Genomic DNA, 15428 nt, shown 5'->3' with positions numbered 1-15428 from the left:
CCATCTTCTCTATTTCCTGTAAAATATCCCAACCCTTGATCAGATTTAGGTTCATTGTTTTAGGAAGAATACCTCCTGATGTTATGGCTTATTTCCTTCAGGAGGCACCAGATTTATTTATGGATTGCCTAGATTTATTAATTGTTTATGTGCTGTAAAATGAATGTTTTCTACTTCTATCATTCTTCCATTATTTATTATCTATATTAATTCTATGCAGAGAAACTTCCCCTCATTGTTTATTTGCTCACCCCGAAGTACAGTTCATATAGGAAAGGCAGGACATGTGGGTGAGTTTTCCCCTTGATTTACTAGTTTTCAGAGTAATGATTTGTCTTTCCAGGATCTTCCAAGGGTGAGGTTTTGCTTGTGTGATTTTGAATATTGTTTTTTTGTTAAAGGACAAGATTATTGTTTTTGTTGATGCTTAAATGTCCTCAGCTCTGGTCAGTGGATGTCTTTTCAAGTTGGTACCTTCTTTTGACATGATCTATAACTTTCTTGCTTTTTGCCATTATTAGACGTTCAAGGTCTGTCTTGGGCTTCAAATTTCAAACAGGCTAATTCTCCAAGGAGCTCTGGTTACTTTATTTAGGGGTATGTCCCAGTGTGTTATATGTGTGTATTTAATTACCAAACCTGTTACAAACTTCTGAATATCACAGCAATCCAGGATCTATAATATTTGCTTTTCATTACATTCAGGCAGATTTTATATGCAAGTTTTAAAGAAGACAGGGAAATATTTGAGAAGCAAAAATAGTCTAAGCTTTAAAACAGAGAAATTACGCTTACGAGAAACTTCTATGTTTTTCTTTTGAGAGGCTTTAATAGTACATTTGCTTAGAGTATTATACACTTTTCTTTCCTCCCCAATTCATAGGTGCTATAGATACACACTTCTATATCTATGTATATACATATTCACTCATCGGTGCCTCTGACTGACCATCCATCCATCCATCCATCCATCCCATTACATTGGGAAGTTGCTTATTGAACAGTTAGTGTCCAGATCACTTTCCCATATGGTGATATGGGTAGAAAAAAAAAGTACCTTTTTGAATCTAGAGGCTATATGCCTTAGATAGGATACCTGCCTGCATGTTCTTAACCATTTTTGAGGATCTTCTGTGTGAGTGTTTGTGTTTGAATGAAGTGGGTATGAGCACTGTGCGTTGCCCTTGGAATGGTGTAGTGGATTCAGAACTGGACAAATAACTGGACAAATAACTAGTCATTGACCGTGGCCCTAAATTGGCAGCTAACCCCCGATAGCTGTATCAGATTTATGTTCTAACCACAGGGGTTCTTCTCTGTGTTAGTGAGAGTCACGGTCTAGGAGAAATACATGTTTTTTTGTTCATTTGCAGGCCTGTTTCTTCTTCTTCATCTTCCTCACCTCAACGACTCTTCCTTCTTATTTCTTTAATTGCCAGTTGGATTACTAATAAAATGACATTCTGTTTATGAATGTGTTCTTTGTCACCATGGCTTATTAAATCAATTGTTCTCTTAACAGCCTGGAGAAACACATGTTGTCACATACAGAAGAGAGGGAATACAAGTGCGATCAGTGTCCCAAGGCATTTAACTGGAAGTCCAATTTAATTCGCCACCAGATGTCACATGACAGTGGAAAGCACTATGAATGTGAAAACTGTGCCAAGGTACAGTGAATTTGTAGACTACTTGGCCTCTCTCTGTCATCCTGCTCTCTCTTAATCCATCACTTGCTATGATATATAAAAACAAGCCTTGAGAGGGGAAACTATAAATATCTTGAGAAAAGTAGACTGAGTGTTGTATGCTAAAAGGCATTAGTACAGTGTATAAAAACACTTAGTGGGTATCCTTTTATTTTTGTAAGGGAGGAAGTGAGGCTTAATGGTGAGTTCCAGAACTAGGTGTCAGACATCCTTGGTAAATTCCTGGTTCCGCTACTGGCTTGCCAGTGTGGGGTTGTTTTATAGCCTTATGGAGAATGAAAATTTTATCCAACGCACATTTACTGATTTCTTTTAATAGCAATTTGTGAGGAAGTCACATAAAGTTTCTGAATGCCTATTCAGAAAGAATAGGAGACTCCTACATTTGCAGATTTTTCCACCCAAGGCCCCACCATAAATCATGACTTGGTTCTAATTAAAAACGTAGTGCCTTAGTGGCCACTGCTAAACAGCATAAGGGTGCAGCGAAAGCACTCCACCTTGACCACGACTCTACAATGTGAAAACAGTAGTTCATATCATGTAATTTTCATGGTTCTCAATTAACTAGAAGATGCCCTAATGTCATTAAAGTTGATTCCTATTTCCAAAACCTTTTCATAGCATTTGAAGAGCTTTCTTCATGACAGTGGAAATTGTGGTATTTGAAATTATCTTTAGAGATGTTTTGAAGTGTGGGTGACTTGTTCTTTTCCTTTCTTTCTTTTCTTCTTTCTTTCTTTCTTTCTTTCTTTCTTTCTTTCTTTCTTTCTTAAATACAATGTTTAAAGGAATGGTTTTAGCTTCATTGTAATTTGCTGAAACACAGGGTGAACATTAACTCCTGAGGGGACTCCTTGAGTAGACGTAAGATACTTTAGTAAACTCCCCCCAGTTTTGTACATGGTGTGTCTTGGTTTAGAGGATGAAAATAGCACACCAGTTTTAATAATGTCTAGGCTGGCGTTTTATGATTCAACTCTAATTATTCCGAATGGGATCAAAAAGACCTTGAATGTGGTCTAATAGTGCCATAAATTATTTTGTTCGGCTGATACTGATGGACATTTCATGCTGAGGACCCAGAGCTGAATCATTTACGGTCCCTCCCTAGCCTAGAGAAGTGCACGCTTTGGAAAGATGACTTTTCTTTTGGTCTTGAGGGAGCAACAAATAAACAAAACCAAAACAAATAAACCAAATTCCTTCTTGAGTCATTCCTGGTCTTCTTTCTTGTGTCCTGGAATTAAGTTTCTTGATTAATCAGTACTCATTTCCTAGCAGGTTTTCACGGACCCTAGCAACCTTCAGCGGCACATCCGCTCTCAGCATGTTGGTGCCCGGGCCCACGCGTGCCCGGAGTGTGGCAAAACGTTTGCCACTTCGTCGGGCCTCAAACAACACAAGCACATCCACAGCAGTGTGAAGCCCTTTATCTGTAAGTTTTTAACACTCCAGCCCTCCTTCCTGCATCCTTCTCTCGTCCAAAAGGCATTGTGATGAGGAGTGTGGCCGCATGGCCGTAGAAGGGTCTGGGCGTTAGCTATTTATGGTCCAATCCAATAGGGCTATTTTCTGTTACAAGAAAATATTTTACACTCAGATCCATGGTATTTTGTCCATAATCCCCAGGGTGTTTTCTTTTAGATGCAATCAATAATGAGCAGAGAAAGGAGAAGTCATTAAATAATGGAAGGGAAGCCTCCCCAGGTTGTAGGATTTAATAGAGACAACCAGACTTGTCTCCCACTGGAAATGGTCATGGCTTTGTGAAACTGCAAATGGCAGATGCCACTAAATAAGATGAAGTGATAAAAACCTGTTCTGGGTCAGAAAGGACTGGGAGTGTACCCCACTTGGCAAGTGGGCTTATGTGCACGTGTGTGTGTGTGTGTGTGTGAGTGTGTGTGAGGAGAGGGGGGCAGATAAACTTGCCCTTAATCTACAGATTTTTACCAATCACAGGCTGCCAGTCGGTAGTCCTTGGGGACTTGAAAAGCAGAACATTTTCATTTTGATGCGGGACCTGCTGCTTCCATAGCTCCCTCCCTGCACTAGAGCAGATTTACAGGCAGTGCATGTTCAGAGGACACCCAGTCTGACCACCTACTTAGAACGTCCCTGTACAGAGCACTTCAGTAACCTACTCCACATAAAGGAAAACTCTGTCCATTTGCTTCTTCTGTCCACCAACTCCCGTCCCCTGTATCGTGCAGTTGTTTTCTCCATCTGGGCAACGACTCTGGACTTCTTTTGATCCATTGCTCAGCAGGGCATACAAACACAGTGACTCACTGAGTTGTGCTACCAACTTCAAGACTGATTTTGGATCCAAACACAGAAGTGATTGAAGCACACTCCATGGTTGGCAAAACCTCTGATTTGGGAACCCTTACAAAACATTTTTTTTTTTTGACGAATAATGCAATAGTTTGTAGTAGGTGTACGAGACACTACTACAGGACCTGATGGGCAAAAAATAATTTTGAGTGCCAGCATGGAGATGCCACAGATTAGCCTGCCTCCTTTTTACCTCCACACAGCCCTCTTTTGTGCTTCCGAGCACCAGGGGGGCTATTTTTTCCAGCTTACACTAGAGTCTTGTTTTGCTCTTATGTTCCTCTGTTCCCTGGGTGGAGTGAAGAGGACTAGCTGATAAACAAAAGGGTGCTCTGGTCTCCCTTGGGGAAGCTCTGTTGAAAGTCACGGGAAATAAAGCATACAATAGAAATTTTAGACTTCTTGTCTCATAAAAGCATTTCTGACTCTAGGTCGTAACGCCCCTAAAAAAATGTACTTGCAAAGGGTTACGGGCATAAATTACTCATTTATTTCTGATTTCTCAGAAACAGACCTTGATACATTTATTGTGTTTGGGTGGAAAAAAAATAGGCCAAACAAATTATGATCACCCTTTTAACGCTTTCTCTATTACTTAAACCAAAAGTCAGAAATTGTAGATTCCTATCATCTAGGGTCCTGGGATCTGGAATTTTAATTGCGTTGAAGTCAAGTGTTTCATTTTAAAGCACTATAGGGTGTCCCTTTCCAATCAGCTTGTGCAACTATTTGCCATGAATGCGTTTTCAGTAATTATTGGTAAATTTAAATAGCAGATGGCATTCTTCAAATATAAAATCTGACAGAGAACCATGGGGTAATTATGAATAATAGCCATGTAATTTCAGAACAAAAGAGGAGAGTTGGTGTGGAGATTGAGAGTGGAGGAGGTTCACCTAGAGTTGATATCTGTTTCTCACCAGAAGGCCACACACCACGATTTACCCCCACTGGTGTGTTTATGGCAACTGTCTCTTATTACAGTGTACCGCCAAGCTTGAGTCCAAAGTCACCAGCACTAAGGTAATTACTCACTGCCTTTACAGAAACCTCCAGCTTTCCCAAATAGAAACCACATGCTCTAATAGGCTGAACATATTCAAAATACCTCTTAATTTGTTTAATAAGTAGAAAAATGCAATGTTAACTGCTGGCTAATTCCTTATTACTAAGAAAATTACAGTAGAGTGTAGACTTCAACATCAATTGAGCCGTTTACCTGGAGGCCTGGTGGTTTGTGGTGGGCCAGACCAGACCTTCAAGTGAGAAAAACAAAGCCCCTGCCCAGGGTAACATCCCAGATTCTATGCCCCTGAGACCTGACGTAGACTTCGCTCATCTGTGTAACAGAGGGTGCAACCAGGAAAGTCAGATGTCCCTTCTGTTACTCTGATGTAGAGAAGGTCTTGATTTCTCAAATCCTTCCAGCTAGAGAGGTATAGAGGGCAACGTTCCTTTGCCAAAAAATGGCAACCCTTTCAAAAGTTTAGACCATGGTTGAAGACCCATCGAGACATTTTCTCAACGCCTTTTAATACCCTAGAGGAGAGGTGTTACTTTCTTGATGAGTGTACTTTTAGAATTCCAACGACATTTTATTTACTCTTTCTTGTTAGTGCTCATAGCTGAATTAGTGTAACTAGTGAAAGCCCCATGTTTCTACCCTCGACGTCATATGGTTTTAATTAGCATATCAAAGAATTTAAATAGCGTGTATATTTATTGTATATGGTTGAAGAGTACATACTTTTGAAAGCAGCCTCTGGTCAATATATTCCAGTAGGATGATTTGAAAAGAAATCACTCACATCTTCTCTTCCCATTAAAATGCATGTTACGGCCTCTATAATGTCATGAATCACCCCACAGTGGAAAGCTCCTTTACTATTTACTAAGCACCCTGATATATGTAGCAGTGCATTTTAATCAGTAGTAGTAAAAGAAATATTGTGGAATCACTTGGTACTTCCTGTTTGGTGGTGTGTGGGATAATCCAACTTTTGGGTGAGTTTCAGCATGACTGAACATCTATAAAATCTCCTTCGAGTTTTTTTTTTCTTTCTTTCTTTCATTTATTATTGCTTTGACTTAGGAGCTCAACCATTCTTCGCTTAAAGGCAGCCATCACATGAAAGCAATAAATGTTGCATTTTGCCTTCAATTTTATTTCTTACACAAATTTGTTTCAGTAATTACCGACAAGGCGTATCGTGTTTCTGCATGTGTTAAACGTGCACAGAATCGTTTACAGTGAGCTCACACGTAACGTGGATTCACCTCTACTAATGCAAGATAAAAAATGTGATGCGTAGGAAAAGGAGGCCTAGTCTGCTGAACTGCCAAGTCAGGGGGACTCTTACCCAGCCCAAGGGTTTTTAAAGGTTCCGAAGTTCGGTCTGAAAAGACACCTTGTGAGGAGGAAGATGTTCTACTTTGTTGGCAAAGGCCCTGCCAAGAGGGTTCTTTCCCAGCCTCACCCTGCTGTGTTCTCCCTGGATGAGAGCATTCAGAGCACTCTCCCCTGCTTACCATAGTTGGCTGAGCCCCATAGAAGTCAAGCCCTGAGATAACCGGCGAAGATATGACAACAAGTGGACATATTTCCCAAGGACGGGGGTTTCATAAATGCAGGAAGGTTAGCACAACCACTGGTGTGAGGGGAAGTCAGAGGACGTGATCATAGTTCATGGGAACCAGCAATGCAGGATGGGCCACATTCAATTTAGTTTCCTTTGCAGGCTTAAAATAGAGCCATTGTAAATTATGTCAGTCTTTCTCAAATCATGAAAATGATTGTTAAAAATGTCTCAGAATACACAATGTGCATTGTTGTGTGGCTTTGATGTGTGAATGATGAGAGCGTATGATATAATGCAAATTAAATAATGGTAGAGCAGTCACAGGCCTTTTTCCCCAAGGGGGGAGGGGATGAAGGTAAAGTTGCTGGTTGAGGGAGAGGCTGTTTTATTTTGCTTCGGTGCCTACGACTTAGAATTGTGGAAGTGGGCTGAAATTTGAAAGGGGCTCCTGTTATGATTCGTGCCTAAGACTCTATAATTTTTAAGATTCTGTTAGGGTCGTGTGTGGGTGGGAAATCCGTGCATGCTGGAATTTGGACTTTCCTATAACTATTTAAATACACAAATATGATGCAAAGCACTATGCAGTGGGGAGGACAAACTATTTAAGTATATTTATATATGATCTATTTGTGCTGCCTCAAGACATTTGTCAGGTTGGATGCCTTGCTTTGGAATCTAGTGAAATGGGGATTTCTGTGTTTGGAGCGCCCAGATTGGTACCTCCAACGACTTTTCCTGGCTTCCTAATTGAAATTCTGGGTAAAACCAATTGTGATACTTGCTAAATTCAGAAGCAATTGCCATAAAGCCTGAGATTCTTTTTTGTTGTTTGCACACAGGTGAGGTCTGCCATAAATCCTATACTCAGTTTTCAAACCTTTGTCGTCATAAGCGCATGCATGCTGATTGCAGAACCCAAATCAAGTGCAAAGACTGTGGACAAATGTTCAGCACTACGTCTTCCTTAAATAAACACAGGAGGTTTTGTGAGGGCAAGAACCATTTTGCGGCAGGTGGATTTTTTGGCCAAGGCATTTCACTTCCTGGAACCCCCGCTATGGATAAAACGTCCATGGTTAATATGAGTCATGCCAACCCGGGCCTTGCTGACTATTTTGGTGCCAATAGGCATCCTGCTGGTCTTACCTTTCCAACAGCTCCTGGATTTTCTTTTAGCTTCCCTGGTCTGTTTCCTTCCGGCTTGTACCACAGGCCTCCTTTGATACCTGCTAGTTCTCCTGTTAAAGGACTATCAAGTACTGAACAGACAAACAAAAGTCAAAGTCCCCTCATGACACATCCTCAGATACTGCCAGCTACACAGGATATTTTGAAGGCACTATCTAAACACCCACCTGTAGGAGACAATAAGCCAGTGGAGCTCCAGCCCGAGAGGTCCTCTGAAGAGAGGCCCCTTGAGAAAATCAGTGACCAGTCAGAGAGTAGTGACCTTGATGATGTCAGTACGCCAAGTGGCAGTGACCTGGAAACAACCTCGGGCTCTGATCTGGAAAGTGACATTGAAAGTGATAAAGAGAAATTTAAAGAAAATGGTAAAATGTTCAAAGACAAAGTAAGCCCTCTTCAGAATCTGGCTTCAATACATAATAAGAAAGAATACAGCAATCATTCCATTTTCTCACCATCTTTAGAGGAGCAAACTGCGGTGTCAGGAGCTGTGAATGATTCTATAAAGGCTATTGCTTCTATTGCTGAAAAATACTTTGGTTCAACAGGACTGGTGGGGCTGCAAGACAAAAAAGTTGGAGCTTTACCTTACCCTTCCATGTTTCCCCTCCCATTTTTTCCAGCATTCTCTCAATCAATGTACCCATTTCCTGATAGAGACTTGAGATCGTTACCTTTGAAAATGGAGCCCCAATCACCAAGTGAAGTAAAGAAACTGCAGAAGGGAAGCTCTGAGTCTCCCTTTGATCTCACCACTAAGCGAAAGGACGAGAAGCCCTTGACTCCAGGACCCTCCAAGCCTCCAGCAACACCTGCCACAAGCCAAGACCAGCCCCTCGATCTAAGCATGGGCAGTAGGAGTAGAGCCAGTGGGACAAAGCTGGCCGAGCCCCGTAAAAACCACGTGTTTGGGGAAAAGAAAGGAACCAACATTGACCCAAGACCAGCATCGGATGGTTCCTTGCAGCACGCTAGACCCACTCCTTTCTTTATGGACCCTATTTACAGGTAAGGGTGGATAGGAGACGGTTACACGCGGACGTGTGTACGGAGGGCAGGTTTTACATCAGAAAGCTTTGGCTTTTAACAAAGTGTTTTTGTGATGATTATAAGGCAGAGAGTAAAGTTGTTTGATCTAGTGAATTCATTCTTTATTCAGGCGGTCAACTCATTAGGTTTGGACTTATTTTTGGATGTCTCTGAATTTGGGGTTTTGGATGAGGCCCACAGAGTCCTTTCCCTTGACAATAAATGTATTTTTAAACACATTTTTTAAGTGGAAAATATGGGAAAGCCATATTTAAAGCAAGTTGTCAAGTGGCAGAAGAATGAGGCTCCTGAAGGATTAATGCAAGTATGTGTGGGCACTTAAACGGGTCAGGAGATTTGGAATGAGATGGGACATAGAGCAGCGTGAGTTTTCTCTTTGTTAACCTACCAAGACGTCCTTAGTAAGTACAGTTCATATTCAGTTTCTAAATAAATCTCCCCGGAGCCCAAAGTGAATGAAATATTAGTCGCAAAAATGTCTTGTATATAATGTGAATGGTTGGTTGTGAAAAACATGTCTCTGTTTATACCTTCATCCTCCAGTTTTCTTTGACACACCCCAAAATTTTAGGGGGGAAACATATATGCTTAATAAAAAGACTCTTAGGCAGTATTCAGTAAAGCTCCCTTGACATTCAGAATGATTTAGTTTTTAAATGCCCGCTTTCTTTAAATGTATGAATAACAGTAATTGTGCTTATCATGTTTTTCAAACATTACCAAGCCTTTTCAGATTTACTTTCTCACTCAAGTCTTGAGCATGGTCAAGAAGTAATGGAAGGCCTGGATCATTGTTGGACTTGTTTAAGATGAGACTATTTTCATGTTTTTGCCCGATTCTCTCTTACAGACAGACAATTTTGGGCTAGTCTTTTATTCAACAATACTTACTGACTCCTATTACTTAATAGGAACAAGAGCTGCAAACCCTTCTCACAAAACGACTTTTCTGCCTCAAATTATCTATAATACATTAACTAAGAAACAGTGCCGGTATGTGGAGGGCTAACCTGACATGAAGGGGATTAGAAAGGAAAATGCAAAAATATCTCAGAACAATTGGTACCATGCTTGGGTGCTCCCCCCCCCACCCCAATTATTATGCCTTGATTCCTGTGGTAGTCCCAATAAGAGAAGGGAAAACTCCACACACCCATTACTCCTAACCGTCCTCTTGCTTAGTGGAGACTCAGCCTCCTCTCTGCTATTTCAATCTGAATTAAGGCCTTAGGCCTGTCATTTTACCAAAGTCATGAAAGACCTGAACACCAGTTTTTGTGGAAAGCCTGAGTTGAAATCTCAGCTTTCCCGTGTCTCAGAATTTAAAAAAAAAAAATCCATAAAATGGGCATAAGAGGACCTATTTCAATAACTGAGAGAGTGTTTGCAAAACAGAGCATATATAAAATTTCAAGAAGTGGTAGCTGTTTTTATTAATTTTGATTCTATTTTTAAAAGCATACTTACTCAACAGTCCTTAAAAGAAAATTACCAACAGTTGGTAAAAAAAAATTAATTCCATCCACGATCTCATTTCCTGTACTCTTAATGGAAAATAGAATGACAAACATTTCTAAAACGAAAGGGATATGCAGATAAGTTTTAGACATCTCTGCTCCTCTTCCTTTTTCCTCCACCCCCTTTGGCCTGCCCTGTTCATCAGCAGTGGCATCCTAAAGAAGACGCCTATATTTCAAAAAGTAGACAGCAGGGTGCACAGTATGCTTAGAAACACTCCTGCTGGCATTGGCAAGTATGGGAGAAATATAATGAATACCCAGGGGAACGCTTTCTTGGTAGAAAAATGACTTTAATTTTCAAACTGAACTCTGTCCTCGTGATTTCAAAATCATCCAGCCTTCTCGTCCCTGTTTGAAATGGAAAGGTACAAATGTGTGACCAACGCCTCTGGTTTCATGACTCTTCATTTTTTATATTTCCTCACTATTGTTATTTCTGGTCATTCAATAGGATTTTGTCATTATAAATAGGACCTTCTTTCTTTGAGTGCCTACAAGTGCCATGAGTATTCTTCAAGAACTGAACAGATGTCTTTATATTTTTATTAGTATGCTTCCTAGAAACCTACCGTTTGCTTTATTGTTAGCTGTTTTAAATGTCAGTAATTACACAGTGATTGATATATGAGACTGATTCATCTCCAAAAACTAATTTTAACCTTTCAGAGTAGAGAAAAGAAAACTAACTGACCCACTTGAAGCTTTAAAAGAGAAATACTTGAGACCTTCTCCAGGATTCTTATTTCACCCACAAGTAAGTATTTTGAATTTGAGACTTCAAGCTTGTAAACTAACTTGTTGATCCTGAAAAGCAGGTGCAATGAAATGAAAGAAATCTTGAGAACATTAGGATTTCCTATGACGCTGGTGTGGAAGGACACAGGAAATTCTAGCAGAATTCAAACCCAAACTCTTTAAAGAAAAAGAAATTAATGTATGTCTAAAAACAACATGTTTTGGGTGTTAAATTGTTGTCTGCGGTTAACTGCTTATTGAGCCAAAGTGTATTTTGGAGTGAGCAAAATTCAGTTAAGAAAATAAATATTGAAGTTGTCCTTTGTGTTTAAAAATGACTGCTGGTGAGAGGTAGATCATACTGTGACTCGTCCCAAACTCATGAAGGGCCTTCAAGTTCCTTTAGTGCTTAGATAAAAAACAGGAAATGAGTCTACCTGACAAGTTGTTACCATAGAGGGTGAAGGAATTTATCTAGAGACCATTGGGCATTCCAGCGAAGTTCTGTAATTGCACAAGAATTTACCACAATACACAGAGCTGTTTGCTGAATGGAGCTGTGTCCATTTATCAAAATATATACAGTTTCCCATTGCAGGGAGAATGCAGAGCGGTGCCATCTAATGGGTTCATCCCTGTGACCTTACATATTGGGTTATTTTTAAGAACAGTGTTTACATATCAGTCAACATGCAGAGTGTTGAATTGTATTGAAAGACCAAATATATAAACATCCTAAATGTGTTTTTTTACCTGATATTTTGTTTTTTATTTCTGATTTTTTTTTTAAAGGATGTAAGCTCTGGTCTTTATAGATGGCAAGCAAAATTTTTCTGAAAATGCTTAAAATCAGTGAACTAATTGATTCTGTTTCAATATATTCAAACTAAAAGTTATGCTCCTCTAATAAAATTGGTGGAATTTTATGCAAGCAGTCTTAAAGGAAGTTATGAGGTAATTAAATTATCTGGGGATACGACTCTCCCTGCCCCTCTGCTCCTTCTTCTTCAAACTTTTCAAGTACTTCCTCAAAGTCCTGAACAACAGAGTATGAGAGTGAAGAGGTACATCTTCCAGTTAGATGGAGAAATCGATCATTGCTCAAAAATTCTATTTCAAAGTGAGAAAATATATGATTTGGTATTAAAAGGGTTAGAAATGTTCCAGTTAGTATGCATTTTACATAGAAAGGCTAAGGAATGATATTATTTACATAATTACTTTATGGAAAAGAAAAGTTATAAAATAGGTAAATGTTTATCAGGTACTTATAATTTTACATTTAGGTTGATTCAAATTGCACTTTTAGGCCTCATGGGCTAATAAAGCTGAACATAACATGCATTTTGTGTCAGATATTGCACAACAGGTGTATCTTTCTTGATAGCTTACTTTCTAATTATAAGAAACTGCTCATGGGGATGCTATAGTTATATACGTTTAGTTACAGTAATCAAATTCTCTCCATATTCTATTAACTTTAAAATCTGGCAACTAATCACTTCTAAATTAAGTGCTATGGGTACATGGTATCACGGAGGGAAAAAGAGATTGAGATTCAGGATCCCTGAGTGACTCAGTCTACCTGGCTCTTAGTTCCTTATCTGTAAGATGAAAGAGTTGGCTGTAAGGTCCCTATTGTTTCTGAAATTCAAAGATTAAAAAAAAAAAAAAGAAATTCAAAGATTTCTAGCTTAGCCAAAGTAAATTTTTGCTGGTTCATAAGATGGGCAATCTATTGTCTACCAATAGCACCACATGTGCATTCAAGTGTTATAGTATGTAAAAAAAAAAAAAAGTGTTCTGGTATGTACTTACTTTTAATAAAATAATAGAAGAAAATCTATTATCTCTTGGTATTTCCAAAGCGAATGAAGGATCACAAAAGGTGAGGCATCTGGACAGTGCTTGGGGCATCTGTACAGCCCTTGCAAACATGCCTGCAGGAGCGCAGTGGCAGTGTGTGCCTCCTTCCCACGCCAGACTGTCATGTCTTGGTGGAAAGGACTGCCTACTGCTGCTATTAAAACAGGACCCAAGAGGGATAATCAAAATATTTAGCACCTTGTACATCATGAATACGGACCGATCGGAATGCACTCCTGACGTTCTGAAGCAGGATCTTGAAAGTCCTCGCAGCACCAGTTGTTAAAGCTGTAGTTGCTGGCTGGTGGGCTCTCTGAAGGGTCTTTTGAGATGTGGCCAGGTTGGTAGGAGGACAGTTCAAGGTTCTTGGAGCAGAGGCTATTTGCCAGCTACTGCAGAAAGATTTTATCATTTTTATAACCACCGTGGCTGTTTTTTGTGGGTAATGGCTGTATATCACTGGGGTACAGATGAAATAACAGCTGTCACCTGGGATAAGCTTGGGCCACCGAATTTTCCTCAAGCCTTCAGACCAGAGTCTGTTCTCTCAGAAAATCTGCTTCAGATATCCTAAAGTTTCAGCAGAATTCTTGTTCTTTCTAGCACTCAGTTTCATTATAGCCTCAAGATCCACTTTCCCATAAATAAACACAAACAGAGACAAGCTGTGAGGATTTGGGCCAGAAATGAGTGCTTTAGGACTGGTTTTACTGCTTATTAGCAAAAATGCTTAGGTTTTGAGCAAAACAGTTCATCTCTCTGTGCCTTCTCTCTGCATGCTGGGAATACCCCATCTAGCCTTACCTGCATAGCTGTGAGGGTTCACGTACAATACGTGGTATGACCCCTTGGGCTTGGCAAGTGGAAGAACCTAAATGAAGAAGAGCTTTCATTATTGTTGAATGCAGAAGTACTCCATTTTGAATGTGAAGGAATGTCAGTAAAATACTCTCCCGCCATCCTTTGAGCCCAGTTTCTTTGGTGGGACTACACCTGTATCTAGAAGTACTTGGAAAGATGCTCACTGTGTTCTTGGCACTGCCTCATTGGCCAGAAGTAAGGGTGGCACAGAGCCGGAGGCCGAAATGGAAGCCCTAGCCTCTGCTCCCAGGGCTTGCCATGATTTTGTAGCTAAACAAATGCTTGGATAAGACCATTCATTATTTCATTTTGCATTTAAAGTACATTGGAGCAAATCATATGGTCGCTCTGGGGCTTCTGAATCTTTGTCTTCCAAATGGGAATAATACTTTCCCTATGTATTTCTCAGAGTTATAATAATAATATCATCATCATAGAAAGGAAACCGCATATTCTTACTGCTTTAGGGGAAACATAGATATAGGTATAGAAAGTCTTGGTAGTGGTCTTCTCTAGGCAAGTTTGATTTTAGAATTTGTGTGTGTCTTTGTATTTCTACTCAGTATGTTCCTTCCCAGGGCACAGTTCCTAACTAATGAAAGGTGAAAACCTCAATAGACACTTAGATATTTATTGATTTTTTAAAAATTATTTATTTGTTCATGACAGAGAGAGAGAGAGAGAGAGAGGGAGGGAGAGGCAGAGACACAGGCAGAGGGAGAAGCAGGCTCCATGTGGGGAGCCTGATGTGGGACTTGATCCCGGGTCTCCAGGATCAGGCCCTGGGCTGAAGGCAGGCTCTAAACCGCTGAGCCACCCAGGCTGCCCATATTTATTGAATTGTATTGGAAGAGTATTAGGCCATCTCACTGCCTCTTGGAAAAATAATGTGTGTTTTTAGAATCTTGTCAAAAATATCTAGAAGATATAGGAACACATACAAAATTAAAAGACAATTGCTGTGGAGTTTTTTAATTATTATTCTCATGATCTGAATTCCTCACTTAATTCAATTTTTTTAAATTTATTTTTTATTGGTGTTCAATTTACTAACATACAGAATAACCCCCAGTGCCCGTCACCCATTCAATTTTTTAAAGAAGTATGCTTTCTGTGTCAGGCCATGAGAGGACTATTTAGATTTCTATTTTTCTTTTATAAGTAAGTTAGTTTAATATAAGGTAGAGATAAGTATTATAGAGGTTCTTTCTTGATAGATTGAAAATTGTTTGTAGAGTCTTGGTTAGATTACAATTTTGAAAAGGAATGATAGCCACAGGGAGGTGAGACGCAGGGAATGGTGTTCTGTGATCTCTAGAATGTCCATTTCATTGGGTACTTTGCATTTTAGGTGCTTGGCATTTACATTGATGGCTCATTTGAACTGCCCTAGAAATCATTTGGCAATTGTGCTGTCGTAAAACTGGCTTTTCCTCCTTGGTTTGATTTTCCTATACTCTAAATATATTTTGGGTGGCTAATACATTTTATTTCCAGATGTTTGGCTTGTATACATCTGCAAAAAGACTCTGTTTTACCTCTGTTTCTGTCCTTTATTCATTCATTTTTATTTTCTT

The 15428-nt window shown here is 39.7% G+C and overlaps 1 protein-coding gene across 17 annotated transcripts in view; it reads left to right on the top strand.

Annotated features, from left to right (window-relative positions):
• Nucleotides 1-15428, top strand: part of MECOM (MDS1 and EVI1 complex locus) — a 552756-nt gene that overhangs the window by 512576 nt on the left and 24752 nt on the right. For 9 of the 17 annotated variants that reach the window (XM_025425520.3, XM_025425521.3, XM_025425523.3 and 6 more), the window contains 4 exons: nucleotides 1523-1670; nucleotides 2991-3147; nucleotides 7471-8827; nucleotides 11056-11143. In XM_025425520.3, coding sequence (XP_025281305.1) covers nucleotides 1523-1670; nucleotides 2991-3147; nucleotides 7471-8827; nucleotides 11056-11143 — 1750 coding nt within the window. The remainder of the gene's footprint in view (nucleotides 1-1522; nucleotides 1671-2990; nucleotides 3148-7470; nucleotides 8828-11055; nucleotides 11144-15428) is intronic. The other 8 variants (XM_025425522.3, XM_025425519.3, XM_049105849.1 and 5 more) reach the window with 3 other exon arrangements.

This window comes from Canis lupus, chromosome 34, assembly GCF_003254725.2.
Source record: "Canis lupus dingo isolate Sandy chromosome 34, ASM325472v2, whole genome shotgun sequence".
NCBI classification, from domain to species: domain Eukaryota; kingdom Metazoa; phylum Chordata; class Mammalia; order Carnivora; family Canidae; genus Canis; species Canis lupus.
This window is presented reverse-complemented; position numbering and strand designations above follow the sequence as displayed.